Source organism: Chrysochloris asiatica, unplaced genomic scaffold (genome assembly GCF_000296735.1).
Source record: "Chrysochloris asiatica unplaced genomic scaffold, ChrAsi1.0 scaffold00018, whole genome shotgun sequence".
Classification (NCBI taxonomy): Eukaryota; Metazoa; Chordata; class Mammalia; order Afrosoricida; family Chrysochloridae; genus Chrysochloris; species Chrysochloris asiatica.
The window spans coordinates 20,825,086-20,842,434 of NW_006408536.1; the positions used below are offsets into that span (position 1 = coordinate 20,825,086).

Genomic DNA, 17,349 nt, shown 5'->3' on the forward strand with positions numbered 1-17,349 from the left:
ATGTATTCAGGAGTTTTCCATCTTTTTCTTTGCTCTCAAATAGTTTGAGTACAATTGGTGTCGGCTCTTCTCTGAATGTTTAGTGTAATTCACCAATAAAGCCATCTGGTCTTGGCCTTTTTGTTGTTGTTGGGAGTTTTTAATTACCTGGTCAATTTCTTCTTTTGTCATGTTGTTGTTGTTAAGTGCCATTGAGTCGGTTCCGACCCATAGTGATCCTGTATAGGGTTTCCAAGGAGTGACTGGTGAGCTTGAACCACCGACCTTGTAGTTCAAAAGACTTTGCAGCCTGGCGCATTCACCCACAGCGCCACACAGGACATTTTTGTTATAGGTTTGTTCAAATTTTCTACTTCACTCTGTTACTTTAGGCTGTTCATGTTTTTCAAAAACTTTATCCATTTCTTCTAGATTTTCAGATTTATTGGAGTACAATTCTTCATAGCATTCTGTTATTATCCTTTATATTTCCATTGGTTCTGTTGTGATGTCACCATTTAGTTTTTTGTGCGTGTTATTTGCATCTTCTTTTCTTTTATTAGATTTGTCAATGGTCTGTCAATTTTATTGATCCTTTCAGAAAACGAACTTCTTGTCTTGTTGGTTCTTTCTATTGCTTTTCTGTTTTCTAATTCATTTCGTTCTGCTCCAATCTTACTATTTCTTTTCTTCTGGTGACTGTAAGCTTATTTGCCGGTGTTTTTCTAATTGTTGGAGATGCTGTGCTGATGTGTTGGTTTGGGTTCTTCTTTATTTTGGGATATGCGCATTTATTGCTTTAAATCGCCCTGTAAGCACTGCTTTTGCTTTGTCCTGTGTTATGTTTTTGTTCTCATTTGATTCAAGGAATTTTTAATTTTTGGTTTTTTATTTGTTCTATTACCTAGTAGCTTGTAAACAGGGCATTATTCAATTTCCGTGTATTTGATTTTGTCTCCTTGATCTTCTTATAGCAACAACAATTATTGAATTGTTGTTGATCAGAGGATTACCTGATCCTGTATTTTTGTGGTTCTTGTGGGAGCATTTGGGTCTCTTTGTAGAACTTTACATTTTGTTAAATACTTGATTGAAGTAGAAGATACACTTTTTTTGGATTTTTTCCTGCTGTTCTAGCCTCTTATCAGAAAAGAAATGAGGTAAACAGCACCAGAGTTATTCTCATTGTTGTTGTTAGGTGTCGTGGAGTAAGTTCTAACTCATAGTGACGTTATGCACGATAGACCAGAACACTGCCCAGTCCTGTGCCATCCTCACAATTATTGTTGTGTTGAAGCCCATTGCGGCTGCCATTGTGTCAATACAACTTGTTGAGGGTCTTCGTCCTTTTCGTTGACACTCAACTTTAACATGATGTCCTTCTCCAGGAACGGGTCCCTCCTGTAACATATCCATAGTGTGAAAGACTAAATCTCACCATCCTAGTGAATCCCTGGTGGACCATAGAAAGTGGCAGACACACTGTAAAACAAAATCCTCCATTTTGTATTTAGTCAGATGTCAACATCAAACTCTGCACTCTTCAGTTTATACATTCCATTCCTTCTAATCGTTTTGAAAATTAGAACTGTTTTCCTGCACCTCCCATCTTCTCCTTTCTTCTGGCTTTCCATTCTTACTCAAAGACAACTTGTTCCTTTATGTGGATGATTTTTCTGGATCCCATCCCATATCTCCATAGATTCTTTTCCTTCTCAGAATGTGCTCAAAGAGATCAACATCTTTTCAGTGGAAAGTAAACAAAAATTGCAATAATTCAGACTATTCTTGCAGTTGGCAATCATGAACTGGGTTTTCTACTGAAATACTGTAGATAATTCTGCTCTTTTCACTCCTTACAGCTTCTTGGCTGCTGGCATTTTTTGGCCTCTCTCTTATCGCAGGCTCCTTGCCCATCTGTTTGTAGCTTTCAGATTTCACATCTTGCTTTCTCCATTTCAATTTGATCATGTTAATCTTATTTTCTGCCTCAATGAATTGAATTTGAACCACTCCCATTTTTCTTTTTTTCCCCTGAAACCCAAACACTTCACTCAGGAAGTGGCCTGTGTAGAGTTTTGTTTCAGCTTTTCTTTTCCTTTTTTTTTTGCTTTTGTGGGAGGTTGGGGGGTTGGGGATCCTTGTATTTATGATTATTTTTTGAAACAAAAAATTAGAAAACATAGATCTTAATTCATATGAAAACAACAAGAAGCTAGGTTTACAGATTAATATAAATAATGTGTTTTTGAAAATGAATTATTTCCGATGAAAAATAAATTTCAGTGAGAAATACGACTTAGCTTTTTGTTTGCATTTTTCTTCTTTTGTTTCAACTTTTCTTAAAGTACCATGCCAACTCTTTGCTCAGTGTCTGCCCCTCCCCCTCTTACCTGCTATCTCTGCTAATGCACATTTAGCAGCACACTGATCTCAGCGTCCTTGAGCCTGGCTTGGACAGACCTTTCTACTCTGATTTTTTTTCCCACCTCACATTCAGGCTCCGTTCTCTATCATTATGTCTTAAATTTGTCAATACCTTTTTTTTTTTTTTCTTAAAAGACTCATGTATTTTGATCCATGTCAATGCTCTATCTCTCTTTATGTGGCGAAACCAATTTCATCATTATCACTGATGGTAGGTGTCCCTTTGTGGGTCTTTATCTACTTGCAGTATTGCTTTTAGACTGCATGGATTCAGATCCTAGCTCCAGGACATGACCAAAATTTGGTAGCAGTGATGGGCTTGGGTGTATCAACAATTGTGAGGTTGGCACAGGATGGGGCAGTGTTTCGTTCCGTTGTGCATAGGGTCGCTGTGAGTGGTGTCGACACGATGGCACCTAACAACAACAAAACTCTTGGAGTCTTAGTTGTATAGTATGTAAAATCTTGTTGTTGTTGTTGTTAGAGTGAGTTCTGACCCTATATAGAGTTTTTGAGGAGTGCCTGCTGGATTTGAACCATTGACCTTGTGGCTAGCAATTCAGTGCTTATTGTACAGTGCCACACCAGGACTCCAGTATGTAAAACGGCGATGGTTATTTACTTGCTGTGAAGGTTTGTTGTGATGTTTAAATGAGATGCTACAATATTAATCACTGCAAACAGTGTTGCTTGTAATTGATCCCCCTTGCCACTCTACAATGATTTAGGCAATTCTGTAATAAGGGGTGTGGCACTACAGGATAAGCACTGGACTTCAAGGTCATTTGAATTGCAAGGTCGGCAATTCAAACTCACCAGTCACTCCTTGGAAACCCTATACAGGGTTGCTATGAGTCAGAACCAACTCGACGACACTTAACAACAATAAGTGGAAGCTTTGATTATTAATACTTGGATACTGGCACTGTGGGCTAATGTGTTGAGCTGCAGGGTCGGTTTGAACCACAAGGTTGGTGCATCAAACTCACCAGCTGCAACTTGGAAACACTATAAAGGGTCATTATGAGTCAGAACTGACTTGGTGGCACTTAACAGCAACAACTGCCATTACATTGGGTTCGCCGTGGCTTTGTAGGATAAGCACTGAACTCCAAGCCACAGGTCAGTGGTTGGGGCCCACCAGTGACTCCGAGGGAGAAAGATGAGACTTTCTGCTCCTGCAAATAGTTATGGCCTCGGCAACCTTATCAGACTCATTATGATGTCACTTAACGACAACAATTGCCATTTCACGGAACCCCTGGGTGGTGCAAGGGTTAAGCTCTTGACTCTTTGGCAGTTCAACCCCACCCAGAAGTTCCTCAGAAGAAAGACCTGGAGTTCTGTTTCTGAAAGGTCACAACTTTGAAAACCCTAGGGAACACAGCTCTCCTCTGCAAGCATGGGGCTCACCATGAGTCAGAATTAACTCAATGGCAAGTAATCGCTATCATTTCACCAGACCTTGGAAGACTTGTTTTTCTGGGTGAAGAAATGTTTTCTTGTGTGAAAGGTTTCCTAGTCACAGTCAAACCGGCCCATGAGCCCTACCAGGTCGAGTGGCTCCTCTCTTCTATCTGTGACATTCAGGCCTCCACTCCAGGAAGGAAGACATCAAGTCAGCTCCTGAAAGTCAACAGAATAACTACGGAAACCTCTCCAGATCCCACGATGCCATGATCACATGGCTACTGATGGTGAGAACATCATCTAGACACTCTTTGGATTTGATTCCAAATGGTGGCATTATCCTTCCTTCTTTGTGACCTCGACTGAGTTTTGAACAGATGAGTAAAAGGGAAGGTGGCTCAGTCAGTCTTAGATCCAGTGTTCAATATGTGAGCATGAGAAGACGCACCTTCTGAAACTTTCCCGAAGCCGGACCAGAAGTGTTAGCCTGGAAAGTGGCCATGGAAATGAAAGCCTACCAGCTGCTCCTCGGAAATTCTATACAGGGTCTCTATGAATCGGAACTGACTTAATGGCACTTAACGACAACAACAACAGCCATTTCATTGGGTGCACGGTGGCTCTGTAGGATAAGCACTGAAATCCAAGCCACAAGGTCAGTGGTTGGAGCCCACCAGTCACTCCGAGGAAGAAAGATGAGGCTTTCTCAAATAAAATCTGATAAATTCCGTGAAAACAAAGCCTGAGCCATTTACTTAGGAAGGAAATAGAAAGGGAGAAATGGGATAATTGACTAAAGATGGAATTGTCTGAAAACATATAAGCAACAAGATTTTCCCCACGATCCCTAATTATAGGACTCTTTTGTCACTAAAATTATAGCACGTTCAGAGTATCTTTAACAGCTTTTTTAGTAACATATTAACCATATGTAAAAATTTTGATTTGGCCATAAAGTGCTAGGAGAGCTATGGTTCGCTAGGATTAATGAATAACATTTGTTTATTTAGTTTACTTGAAAAAAAATCGTTCTAAAATCTGTTTATATATCTGTTCTCTCTAGGATGAACTCTATATAAGTTCAGCAGATTGTGGACTGTGCTTTATTTTTCCCCTCCCTTTTTTTTTTTTTCTTTTTTTTTGTCTTCCCTGCTCAGTGCCCAACCCAAGTTCAAAGGCTGATGAGAGAGAAAAACTCATGAGGAGTTTTGAACAAGACTCCAGGGAGACTTGGTCAGTGTATGGGAGCGTGGAGCTTGAGGAAAGATGTCAGGCTCTTTCTGGCTCCTTCTCAGCTTTGTTGCTGTTACTACTGCTCAGTCCACCAATGATCTGGCGGAGGCCTTTATGAACAACTTCAACCAAGAAGCTGAAAACCTATATCATCAAAGTTCACTTGCTTCTTGGGATTATAACACCAATATTACCGACGAGAATGCCCAAAAGATGGTGAGTTCTTACGATGCCATAGAGATATTGGTTGTTTCTTAAAGAGTGGGTTATTGCTCATAAAACTGAAAAGAGCAATCAAACAAATGCTCTTAGCTATGGATTGGATGTTTGCTTCTGTATCTTTGATTCTTGAGTGCCAGGTGACTAAACTTAGATGACTTGGGGGGTTATTTGGAATATTTTAACAAAATAAATCACTGGTCTCAGTCCAGATTCTTGGAAACCAGTGACCATGCTTTATAGAGTTACTACTATAATTCTCATCATAGTCAGGGTTTCAAAACATTTCCTGGGAATGCTATTAGTTATTGAGTTAATAATATTCCCCAAGCTTCCAATACCAACAGGAATATCTAAAATGATATTCAAATGATACATTAACTGAGCAATGAAGCTGGAGGCTTAACAGAAAGGTTAGCTAGTAATTAAGCTAACTGCAGGTTGGGAAGCTGGACTCGTGACTACTGCCCCTCATTGTCACGGAGCTCTGTGGGACTTCCAAAGGTTACAGAATCCGTCCAGAGTATTCCAAGCTGTAATTAAACTAATTTTGACAAACATACCCCACAGCAGTTCCCTTACATGTTAAGTGACAGAGAATGGGGCTACATTTTTGTGGCATTTGGGCAGCAATACTTGCGTTCAAAAGTATTGTTCAGGATTTCTTTCTTTCTTTCTCTCTCTCTCTCTCTCTCTCTCTCTCTCTCTCTCTCTTTCTTTCACCAAATCATGAGTGCATGCTTAAACAAAATGACTACAATTCACTAGACAGATCAGATCAGAGACCTAATATCTCATTTGAAATCTGCCAAGGGGGTGTTTCTGTTTTTCTAAAGCTTAGAGAAACCCAGATTTTGACAGCCTAGAGCTGCTGTGGGTGATGTTTTTTCGTGTCTCGTAGTTTGGTCTTTCCTCTGGTCACCTCTTCACCGTTGCCCTTCCTTACTTTAAATTTGTTCTTTGTTGGAAATGGTAGTAGCTGTCATTAGCTGATAGACTGTTTTGTTAACTGAATTGTCCTGGGTGGTAGTGAAGATAGATGTACTAGTGTCATGCCTAAGAGTGTTGGAGCTAAATTGTCTAGGTTCAAATCCTGACTCCACCACGTAGCGGTATGAACTTGAGATAGTTAATGAATCTCTTTGCACCTTATTTTTTCCATCTGTGAAAAAGAAAACAATACTCATATCTGCCTGTTAGGGTAGCTGCAAAGACTGAATTGATCCCCAAAGCTGAGAGAATAGTGCTTAAGTGACCACAGACCAACAGGAGGCAAGGAGCAGTTCTATGGAGCTCCTAGACACTGAGAATGCATGTTATGGAATGAGACGTAATGATGTGTGCAGAAACCATCTTTGGCTCATTAAGTACTGCCACCTTTGAATTGTACTGGTTGATTAGAGCAAAGGCCAGGAATAAAAGGGCAGAAATCACACAGTACGGCTAAACTGCAGGAAAGCATGGGCCCTTGAAAGGGAAAGTAAAAATATTTCAGTGCAAGAAGCAGATAAGCTGGTCTCGCTTTCCTCAAGCAGTGGTGAAGGGTGAATTAGTACTCTTTGGTGCACCTGTGTGAGTTTACCTGGGGAGGGAGACAATTGGGGAGGTGCAGGTGACTCTTCCTTTTGTTCTCTGATCATGTCTGTTGAGACCACCCCATCTTGATGCACTGGGCATTCTGGGAGGTGATACAAGGGGTCTCAAAATGAACAGGCAGCTGAGATATGGTATCCTGTAAGGGCAACAAGCACACGCTAGTGCTGCCAAGTGTAAATATCTGGTGCTTCGTCCAGGTGTGGACTCTGGAGCCAGACACCCTGTGTTCAAATCCCAACTCTGACTCTTAGAAGTTGCAAGATCTTGGACATGTTTCTTAATATTCTGGAATCTCAGTTTTCACATTGGTAAAATCAAGAAGGTAGTGATCATAATTGTTGCTGGTAGCTGCCATCGAGTTGCCCCTAATTCCTGGTGATACCATGTACAATGGGATAGGACTGTTGTGGATCCATAGGGTTTTCACTGGCTGATTTTTGGAAATAGATTGCTTGCCTTTCTTCTTCTTCTTCTTTTTTAAAATGTTTTATTGTGAATTATGTGATAGTTTACATGGAGGAACATTAGCTTTACATTCATCCTATCACATATCATTTCATTGCCATGGTTGCAATCCCCTCCATGCATCATCAACCAACTAAAGGGTATACCCCACAAGTATGTCCCTAGGTCATTAGCACACAGCTCCTCTCCCTCTCTGGGTCTAGAGTCCTGAGCCTCTCCATCTCTGCCTCCATCTCTGGCATCACTGTTTCTCTGGGTAGGGTCCCGCCCTCCACTCTTCTCCCTTGATGGTCCCAGGGGTCTCTGCTCCTGGACTGCAAAGTCAATAACCCCCCTCTTTTTGCTACAAAACGTCTACCTTTACATTTACAACCCTCACAGTCAGTCCTGATAGCAATTATTCACTAATGCACCACCTGAGTGCTATCCCAATCTCCTTTCATCAGCCCAGCCCAGATAGATTGGGTACAATTCAGTGGAGATTCTACCTTCCTCTGTGCCCTCTTGAAAGCTTGTAAGCCAGTCACTTCTTGCCTTTGTAGACCCCCCTCCCCACTTTGGGTAGGCAATGTCCAAGTTGCCCATCCCTGTCTGCTCTGTGTATGGAGGGGGTGGGAATGATCCTTGCTGTAAAGATTTGTTACCTCTTTTGAGCTACTGCATCCATAGGTGTAGGTCAAGTTCATCAAATTGTATCAGATTACTCTTTTTTCCTCTTCTTTCTTCTTCTAGTTGAGCTCTGATCATCCAGTCATTGAAGCTAGGATAAGTGGGTATTATTTGCAAGTGCGGGTGTTCTTGTGCATATGCCATCTCTTCTTATCAACTGGATGCTTCACTCTCCACTCTAGTCCTCTGTGGCTATGACACTGACTCTGGGCCCAAGAGTCCCCAGGTCTTGCCACACTGCTTGACAAACAGGTCTCCACCCAGGTTCACAGGAGTCTATTGAACGTTGTAGGGCTTAGCTCGCAGCTTCATTGTTGTTTTTCCCTCACTTCCCATTATCGGTGACCAATGTGGTCACCAGTCAGAGCACATGTCTGCTCGTGTATTCCCTTTGGAAGGGGGTTTGCTGTGAGGGGACCCGACCACTTGCCTTGATGGCTCCCAGGTGAACAGCATACTTGTTCTTGTAGTAATCAATCAGACTGCTGTTATTGTTTTCGGGCTTTTCCTGCTGGTCTTTCTTTCATGAAGTATCTTCTGTTGTTCTAGCCGCTCCAGGCTGGTCTGTTTGTCCTTTCAAGTGGAAAGTTCCCACCTCAGAAGATTCTGGATGGGGTTCAGGATTCCACCTATGGTCTTATGTAATCCAGAGGCCTCGCAGGAAGCCTCCTTCACTGGGCACGTTGTAGCCCCATTGTAGGTGTTCCGATCAGTTATACTGCCTTTCTTCTTAATCCATGTTCATCTTGAAGCTCTGCCAAAACCTGTTCAGCCTCATAGAAACATGCAAGTTTCCACTGACAGACAGGTGGTGGCTGTGCATTAGGTACATTGCACAGGATCTCCCACGTGGAAGGAGAGACTTCTTTCATTGAACCACCATAGCCCCGAATGATTACAATGTGATCAGAATCATATTAATATAGTCTATACCCACCTTCAGTATCCTTGTGGGATTGGTTCTGGGACCCCTGCGATTACCACTATATAAAATGGCATAGTGTTTGCTTATAACTTATACACATCCTCCCATATACTTAAAATCATCTCTAGATTACTTTTAAAAAGTAATAAAACATGAATGTTATGTAAATAGCACTTTGAGAGATTGCTTTTTAGGAGTCATTCCTTCCCCAAATATTTTCAATTGTGGTTGGCTGAATTTGTGTTTAGTGGAATTCAGATCCTGAGGATGCACAGCCCGCAGGTGTGGAAAGCTGACTACACAGGTGTTTTACAAAGATATTAAACCTGTCAACTATGGGTGACCCTGCTGCTATTTGAAATGCCCGTGGCATAGCTTCCAGTAGTATTACAACAATATGCCAGCCACCACAACATGACTAAATGATTAATCATGCAGTCAGCTGCAAACATCCATTAGTAATCATAACATGAAATATATGAACTATTTATTTAGGAAAACTGGAAGTTGTCAAAAATGAACTTGAACCCTTAAATATCAATATCCTTGTTGAAAAGGACTGGTATTAGCCATTTTGAATAGACAAGCATATGGTCGACTATGCCAGAATGATGAACTGAAGAAGAATGGCATAGTATTCATTACCTAAAAGAACATTTCAAGATCTATCCTGAAGTACAATGCTGTGAGTGATAGGATAATAGCTATAGATCTATCTAGGAAATATGACCAGGTAATATGACCACTATTCAAATTTATGCACTAATCCCTAATGCCAAAGATGAAGAAATTGAACATCTTTACCAACTTTGCAGTCTGAAATTGACCAAACATGCAATCAAGGTGCACTGATAATTTCTGGTAGTTAGAATGCAAAAGTAGAAAGCAAAAAAAAAAAAAAAGAAGTTGGAAGCAAAGAAGAAGGATTGTTGTTGTTATTAAGTGCTGTCGAGTCAGTTTATAGGATTTCTGAGGAGTAGCTGGTGAGCTTGAACTGACTACCTTGTACAAGTTGGAAAATATGACCTTGGTGAAAGAAATGATATTGGAGATCCCATGATAGAATTTGCAAGACCAATGACTTATTCACAGAAAATTCTTTCTATCAACAACGTAAAACCTACTATTATTCATGTGTACCTTGCAGGATGGAATGCACAGGAATCAAATTGACTCCTCTGTGGAAAGAGATGATGTAGAAGCTCAATATCATCAGTTAGAACAAGGCCAGGGGCTGTCTGTGGAACAAATCATCAATTGCTCATATTCAAGGTCAAATTGAAGCTGAAGAAAATTAAAATCAAGCCCATGAAAGCCAAAGTGCAACTTTAAGTATGTCACATTTGCATTTAGAGATGATCTCAAGAATAGATTTGACATACTGAACACTGATAACAGACCAGAAGAGTTGTGGGATGACAGCAATGATACCACATATAAAGAGATCAAAGTTCATTAAAAAGATGGGAAGGAAAACAAAAAAGACCAGAATGAATGTCAGAAGACACTCTGAAACTTGCTCTTAAACATAAAGTAGCTAAAGCAAATGGAAGAAATAATGGAGTCAAAAACTGAACAGAAGATTTCAATGGGGGCTTGAGAAGACCAAATAACATATTATAATGAAATGTGCAAAGATCTGGAGTTAGAAACCCTAAGGGAAGAACACACTTGATGTCTCTCAAACAGAAAGAACTGAAGAAAAAAAAAAAAAATTCAAGCTTCAAGTTGCAATATTGAAAGAAGTCCTGGTGATGCAGTGGTTAAGTGCTTGGCTGCTAACAGAAAGGTAGCAGTTCTAACTCACCAGCCCTCTGAAGGAAGAAAATGTGACAGTCTTCTACTGTAAAAATTGACAGCCTTGGAAACCCTATGGGATAGTTCTACTCTGAGTCCGAATCAAATCAACAACAGTGAATTTATGAGCAAAATATTGAACACTGCAGGAATCATCAAAGAATATGGGGAAAATACACAGAATCGCCGTACTGAAAAGGAATTGGTCTAAATTTAATCATTTCAAGAGGTAGCGTATGAACAACGATACTGAAGGAAGAAGTCCAAGTTTCACTGAAGAGATTGGTGAAATATAAGGGCCCAGGAATCGACAGACTATCAACTGAGCTGATTCAACTAACTGACACAAGACATTTGGAAGACAACTACCTGGCCAACTGACTAGAAGAAAACTATATTTGTGCCCATTCCAAAGAAAGATGATCCAAGGAATTGGGAAATTATTGAGCAACATCATTAATAACTTTGCTGCAGATAATTCAAAACTGGTTGTGAGCAGTAAGGGGAGCTGTCAGAAAGTCGAGCCAGATTCAGAAGAGAATGTGGAACAAGAGATATCACTGCTGACATCAGATGGATCTTAGCTGAAAGCAGAGAGTATCAGAAAGATGTTTACCTGTGTTTTATTGACTATTCCGAAGCATTCAACTGGGTGGATCATAACAAACTATGGATAGTATCCCAAAGAATGGGAATTCCAGAACACTTAATTGTGCTCATGTTGAACTTGCACATAGGCAAAGAGGCAGTCATTTAAACAGGACAAGGGGACATTGCATGGTTAAAATCAGGAAAGGGGTACATCAGGGTTGTACTCTTTCACCATACTTTTTTTGGGGTCACCCAAGTTAACACGTGTCTACCTACCATCTAGCCAGTGAATTACTCTCCCTTCCCTTTTACCATACGTACTCAATCTGTAAGGTGAGAAGCTGAACTATATGAAAAAGAACACCACACCAATACTGGAGGAAGACTCCTAACAACCTGCAAATGCACATAACACAACCTTGCTTGCTTAAAGTGAAGAGGACTTGAAGCACTTACTGATGAAGATCACAGACCGCAGCCATCAGTATGGATTACACCTTAACATTAAAAGAACAACAACAACAACAACAAAATCCTCACAACGGGACCAATAAACAACATCATAATAAATGGAGAAATTGTTGAAGTTTTCAAGGATTTTATTTTACTTGGATCTACACTCAACACCCATGTCAGAGCAGTCAAGAAATCCAACCACATATAGCATTGGGCAAAAGACCTCTTTAAAGTGTTAAAAAGCAAAGATGATACTTTGAGGACTACGGTGCACCTGAGCCAAGCTTTTTAACACTTTAAAGAGGTCTTTTTCCCAATACAATATGTGGTTGGATTTTTAATTGCCTCATATAAGTGTGAAAACTGGACAATACATAAGGACGACTGGAGAGGAATTGATGCATTTGAACGATGGTGTTGGTGAAGAATATTGAATATACCATGGACTGCCAGAAGAATAAGCAAATCTGTCTTGGAAGAAGTATAGTCAAAATGTTCCCTAGAAGGAGGGATGGTGTGACTTCCTGTCAAGTACTTTGGACATGTCATCAAGAGGTACCAGTGCCTGTATGCAGACAGTATGCTTCATAAAGTAAAGGGTCATCGAAAAAGAGGAAGGCCCTCAGCAAGATGGACTGACAAACATTGGCTGCAACAATGAGCCCAAACACACCAAGGATTGTGAGAATAACACAGGACTGGGCAGTGTTTTGTTTTGCTGTAAATAGGGTCACTATGGGTTGGAACCAACTCAACAAAACCGAATAACATGACTTGTGCATGTTCGTACTCAATCAGGATGACATTATTGAGGACAATCTCATTCCCAAATTGCCCCGTGGTGTAACTTTCAAAGTCAAAATATTGGGCTTGTCAGTCTATGGGCCTGACCTGGAAGGGAAATTCTTATATCAAGTTGTCGGCAAAGACTTTAAAATAATAAACCAGTTGTCATTAAGTAGTAATGAACTCAAGGTGACCCCATGTGTGTCAGAGTAGAACTGTGCTCTTAAGAAGCACCTCTGAGTGGACTCAAACCCCTAACCTTTTGCACCAGTCAGGGAGTCCTCAAGTACAGAGGAAGTTAGGAAATCTGGTACTCTTCTGATTTACCTGAGCTGCCTGTGATGCCTCAGACCAGGTACTTCCCTGATTTCCTTTTTCTTGTAATGTAAGGAAGATGATGGCAAAGCCAAGCTCTCTCAGTAGATGACAACTGTGAATAAATAAGTTGTCTGTTGAGAATTAGGTCTGACTCAACATAAATCATGTACATTGGAAGCCTTGTTCATACTAGTTTTTCTTGTCATGAAAACTTGAGCGACTAACCTCAGTGAAATTGAACTTGAGCACCAAAAATGATATGTTCACTTGCATCTAGATTTGGTGCAATTACTAATTGATCAAAACACATAGGAAGAATGCTGGGCATCCACCAGTACAGTGTGGTGGAGCAGACTCCGACTTGGTGATCCCATGTGTGTCAAAGTAGAACTGTGTTCCATAGGGTTTTCAGTGGATGAATTTTCAGAGAGTCGCCAGGCCTTTCTTCCTTGGTGTCTCTGGGTGGACTTACACCACTAGGCTTTTGGTTAGGAGCCAAGTACATTAACCATGTGTACGGCATAGGGATTACAATTTATGCATTAAGTTAGGGCTTTAAAGAACAGGATATCTTTTGGAATGTTTAAAAAATGAACCCTAAGATTTTACATTTTCTGTTCTTGGAATTACAAAGGATCTCTCACAGGATGGGAATATGGTATCCAGTAGTGGTACAATGGTTAAGCATTCATCTGGTAACCAAAAGATTGATGGTTCAAATCCACTCAGTGACTCTGCAGGAGAAAGACCTGACGATTTGCTTTTGTAAAGATTACAATCAAGAGTACCTTATGGGACAGTTCCACGGGGTCACCCAGCAACAGGTACCCAACAACAACAACAGCTAGGGGATCTGGGAACCTTTGGATTCCTCACTGTTGTCCTGAACAATGTGTGGCTAGTTCCCAAACCCACATCTATTGCTGTAGAAACGTCTGTAGCTTTGTTGCTGCCCTCCACCTTTGCACAGAGCCACTGTGGAGTTCTACCTGTCTTCCCTAGAATGGCTTCTTAGAGCCTTGGAGCTGTATCAACTGCTGTATTCATTTCATCCATAATTCAGGTCCAAAATTATGCATCGCTATCGACCAAGATCTGAATAATCTAATTGGTATGTATAAACTGACTTTAATTCTCCACACAACTGGTAAGCCATCTGTTTCATTTGATCTTAGGAGCCTTAGGGTAAAGGTGTGAAATAAGTTATAAATACTATTTAAAAAGGAAGCTTGGGAGGAAATAGTATGTCCTCGGGGGCCAAAATGAAAGGCAACATAGCGGACTTTTCTTTGTGATCTAATGTAGGCCAATTTTAGGATGGTAATGATAAATAAAATCCTACCTCCAACGTCCTTGTTCAACATCCCCTCATCCAGTGTAATAAAAAAAGTTCTAAGACTGAGAATTTAAGGGAATTCTGAGTTGTTTCCAGAGTAGATTGAGAATAAAATTATTTGTGTAATTTGCTTTCTAAATTCTATCAGAAATACTGCTAGACAGTAAAGCATGCTAGATTGAGTGAAGAAGGATAGGAACGGGGGTGGGTGTTGTGAGTTGTACAGACAACTATGTGCTGGGGAATCCCAACTTTTGCACCTTAGAAGGAAAACCAGATGGTTTCAGGACATTCTACGGGGCAGTAGTTAGAGCAGTAACTTGGGAGGTAAACACAGCTGAGTTGAGTTCCTTGTTCCAGGTACTTACTATATGGCCTAGGGATCATTACTTACCTGCTCTGTGGCCTTCGTGTCCTCATTTGTGAATTGGAGGCAATAACTACTTCACAAGATTGTTATGCAGACTAATTGAGTAGTAGTTACTGAAACTCATGGCCAGCCCATGTGTGTCAGATTAGAACTATGCTCCCTAGAGTTTTCAAGGCTGTGACCTTTTGGAATTGGATGACCAGGCCTGTCTTCCAAGACACCTCTGAGTGGGTTCAAACCACCAACCTTTCAGCTAGTAGTCAAATACTTAACCATTTGAGGAATTGACTCAACAGCAATTGGAAGTAGAGTTCGTGCAATGTTGTGAGGGCTCAGACAGGAGAGCAATCCTTTCCCATTTGCTCCGGCACTATCCTCTTCATCTCTTCTCTGGTCCATTGCTGTTCTTCCCAAACAATATTTCTACCACGTTACATCCCAACTGAGTTTCCTTTGCTGGTAGAAAAATCACCACAAGAGCCAAATGTCAAAATTCTGGGCAACCTTCATTTGGGATCATAATTTGAGATCAGCATCTCTGGACCAAATCATGGCACCTAGGAGCTTCCTGTGAAGGGTCTTATTTCTCATGTTTCCCATCATCATTACCATTAGGTTTCCTCTGAGTTTTATTCTATTCTCCATCACAGCATCCATCCTTGAATTCTTGGCCAAGCTCCCCATGTCACAGCACTAAGACCACGTTATTCTAGGGCCCCACAGGACTCTGGGAGAAGAGCTAGGAAATGGGCCAGAAAGAGAGAGTGACCAAAAGTGGCCTCATCACCCTTAGCTTAAGCCTTGACCTTCAGCCAAGAAGAGGACTAAATCACTCAGGAAATATTAGATGTTCCACCAGATGTTTTTTGGACTCTATCTTAGGTTCTATATATTCAAACAGCACTGCTATGACTTTAATTTTATTTTATTGTTCATATAGAGTGAAGCTGGGGCCAGATGGTCTGCCTTCTATGAAGAACAATCTACACTTGCCAAAAAATTTTCACTACAAGACATTTCAAATTCCACAATCAAGGTTCAGTTGCAGATCCTTCAGCAAAGTGGGTCATCAGCGCTGCCGGCAGACAAGAGCAAACGGGTACGTTTCTTACTAGTTTACCACTGAGCTGCATCCAAGTTTAAGTGCTTGGGAAGCATTAAATGTTCCTATTACTCCTGGCTACTTCCTTTATCTGTAAAGATAGTAATGCTGACTTTCAACAAGAACCCCGTGTCTAGGTGGTGGTGCCGTCAATTCGGTTCCAACTCCTAGCAACTCTGTACAGGGTTTCTGAAGCTGTCAATCTTTACAGGAGCAGAAAATCTCATCTTTCTCTCACGGAGCAACTGATGGAATCGAACTGCTGACTTTTCAGTTAGCAGCCCAATGCGTAATCCACATATGCCACCAGGGGGACCATATAATGGATCTTCCAACCTGGGACATCCTTCCCCGCCCCCCTTTTTTTGTAATTATATAGCTATAATTCATAAAAACAGAGCTAATACAATATTTGCTGATTCAACACTTTTCATGGGTTCAGCTCAGGACACAAATTACACCAATCATGTTGCGCAACCACCACCAGTATCTGTTGCCAAATTATCAGTCACCATAAACAGAAGCTCAATGTTTCCTAAGAAATGATCCCCCTTTCCCTCTCACTCCCACCACCAGTTACCAGTATTAACTCTGATCTCTAAGCATTCGCCTGTTCTAGGTGTTTCATATTCATATTGTTGTTGTTGTTATGTGCCGTGGAGTCTGTTCTGACTCATAGCGACCCTGTACAGGGTTTCCGAGGCTGTAAACCTTTACGGGAGCAAAAAGCCTCATCTTTCTCCCGCGGAGCAGCTGGTAGTTTCGAACTGCTGACCCTGAGGTTAGTAGCCCGATTCGTAACGACTATGCTACCAGAGCTCCTTTCATCTTCATGACAGCATATACTATTTGTCAAGCTGAACCCTTGTGAGAGTACAAGGAGGAGCTGGTCATAATTACAGTAGGATCCTGAGTTAAAATGGGGTTGTCCCAGGTCATCTGGTATGTGTGGGCATCCTATGATGTCCATCTTCCAGAAGACCATGCTGTCTAAAGAATCTACTTAATCTATGTCAGTGGTTCTGGAGATGTTTGACAAATTCTGGCTCTCACAACTAGGTAGTGCAATTGGCATCTAATGGGCCAGGCTGCTGCTAAACATCCAACAGTGCACAGAAAGCCTCCCAATGCAAAGACTGTTGTTGAGTGCTGTTGAGTTGGTTCCGAACCAGAGCGACGCACTAGAGGGTTTCTGAGGCGTGACTGGTGAGCTTGAACCACTGACCTTGTGATTGAAACCAGCATTGCAGTCCAGCACATTAACCCACAGGGCCACACCAGGACTGCAAAGATTATCCGGTCCAAAATGTGGGTTGTGCCAACCTTGAGAAACCTTGTATGTTGTCTATTCCTTGCCCTCTTTCATTCTTGGCTCTCCCCTGTAGCTTCTTTATCCAGTGAGGAACAGCCACAGCTCAGGGATGGGTGGCTCATCTCTTCCAAAGACAGCAGTTCCATGTGGGTCCCTTTAAGTAACCAACTGATTCTCCTACGACTTAATTAAAATGACGTAACCTCCAACGTGGTTCTGCCTTCTCGAGCTAGTTGGCAGTGGGGTAACAGAACAATGGAAGATGTGAAGGCATAAAAAAGAAATGATAATCATTCGGCCAAAAAGGACATCTGATATTATCATTCGCTTATGCGTATTTTCTATTTTCACATTGCTT

The 17,349-nt window shown here is 41.2% G+C and overlaps 1 protein-coding gene across 1 annotated transcript in view; it reads left to right on the plus strand.

Annotated features, from left to right (window-relative positions):
• Positions 1-5,082: 5,082 nt before the first annotated feature.
• ACE2 (angiotensin I converting enzyme 2) overlaps positions 5,083-17,349 on the plus strand; it is a 41,753-nt gene continuing 29,486 nt past the window's right edge. Inside the window, exons 1-2 of the mRNA XM_006835610.1 lie at positions 5,083-5,265; positions 15,518-15,676. Of these exons, the coding sequence (XP_006835673.1) occupies positions 5,083-5,265; positions 15,518-15,676 (342 nt within the window). The remainder of the gene's footprint in view (positions 5,266-15,517; positions 15,677-17,349) is intronic.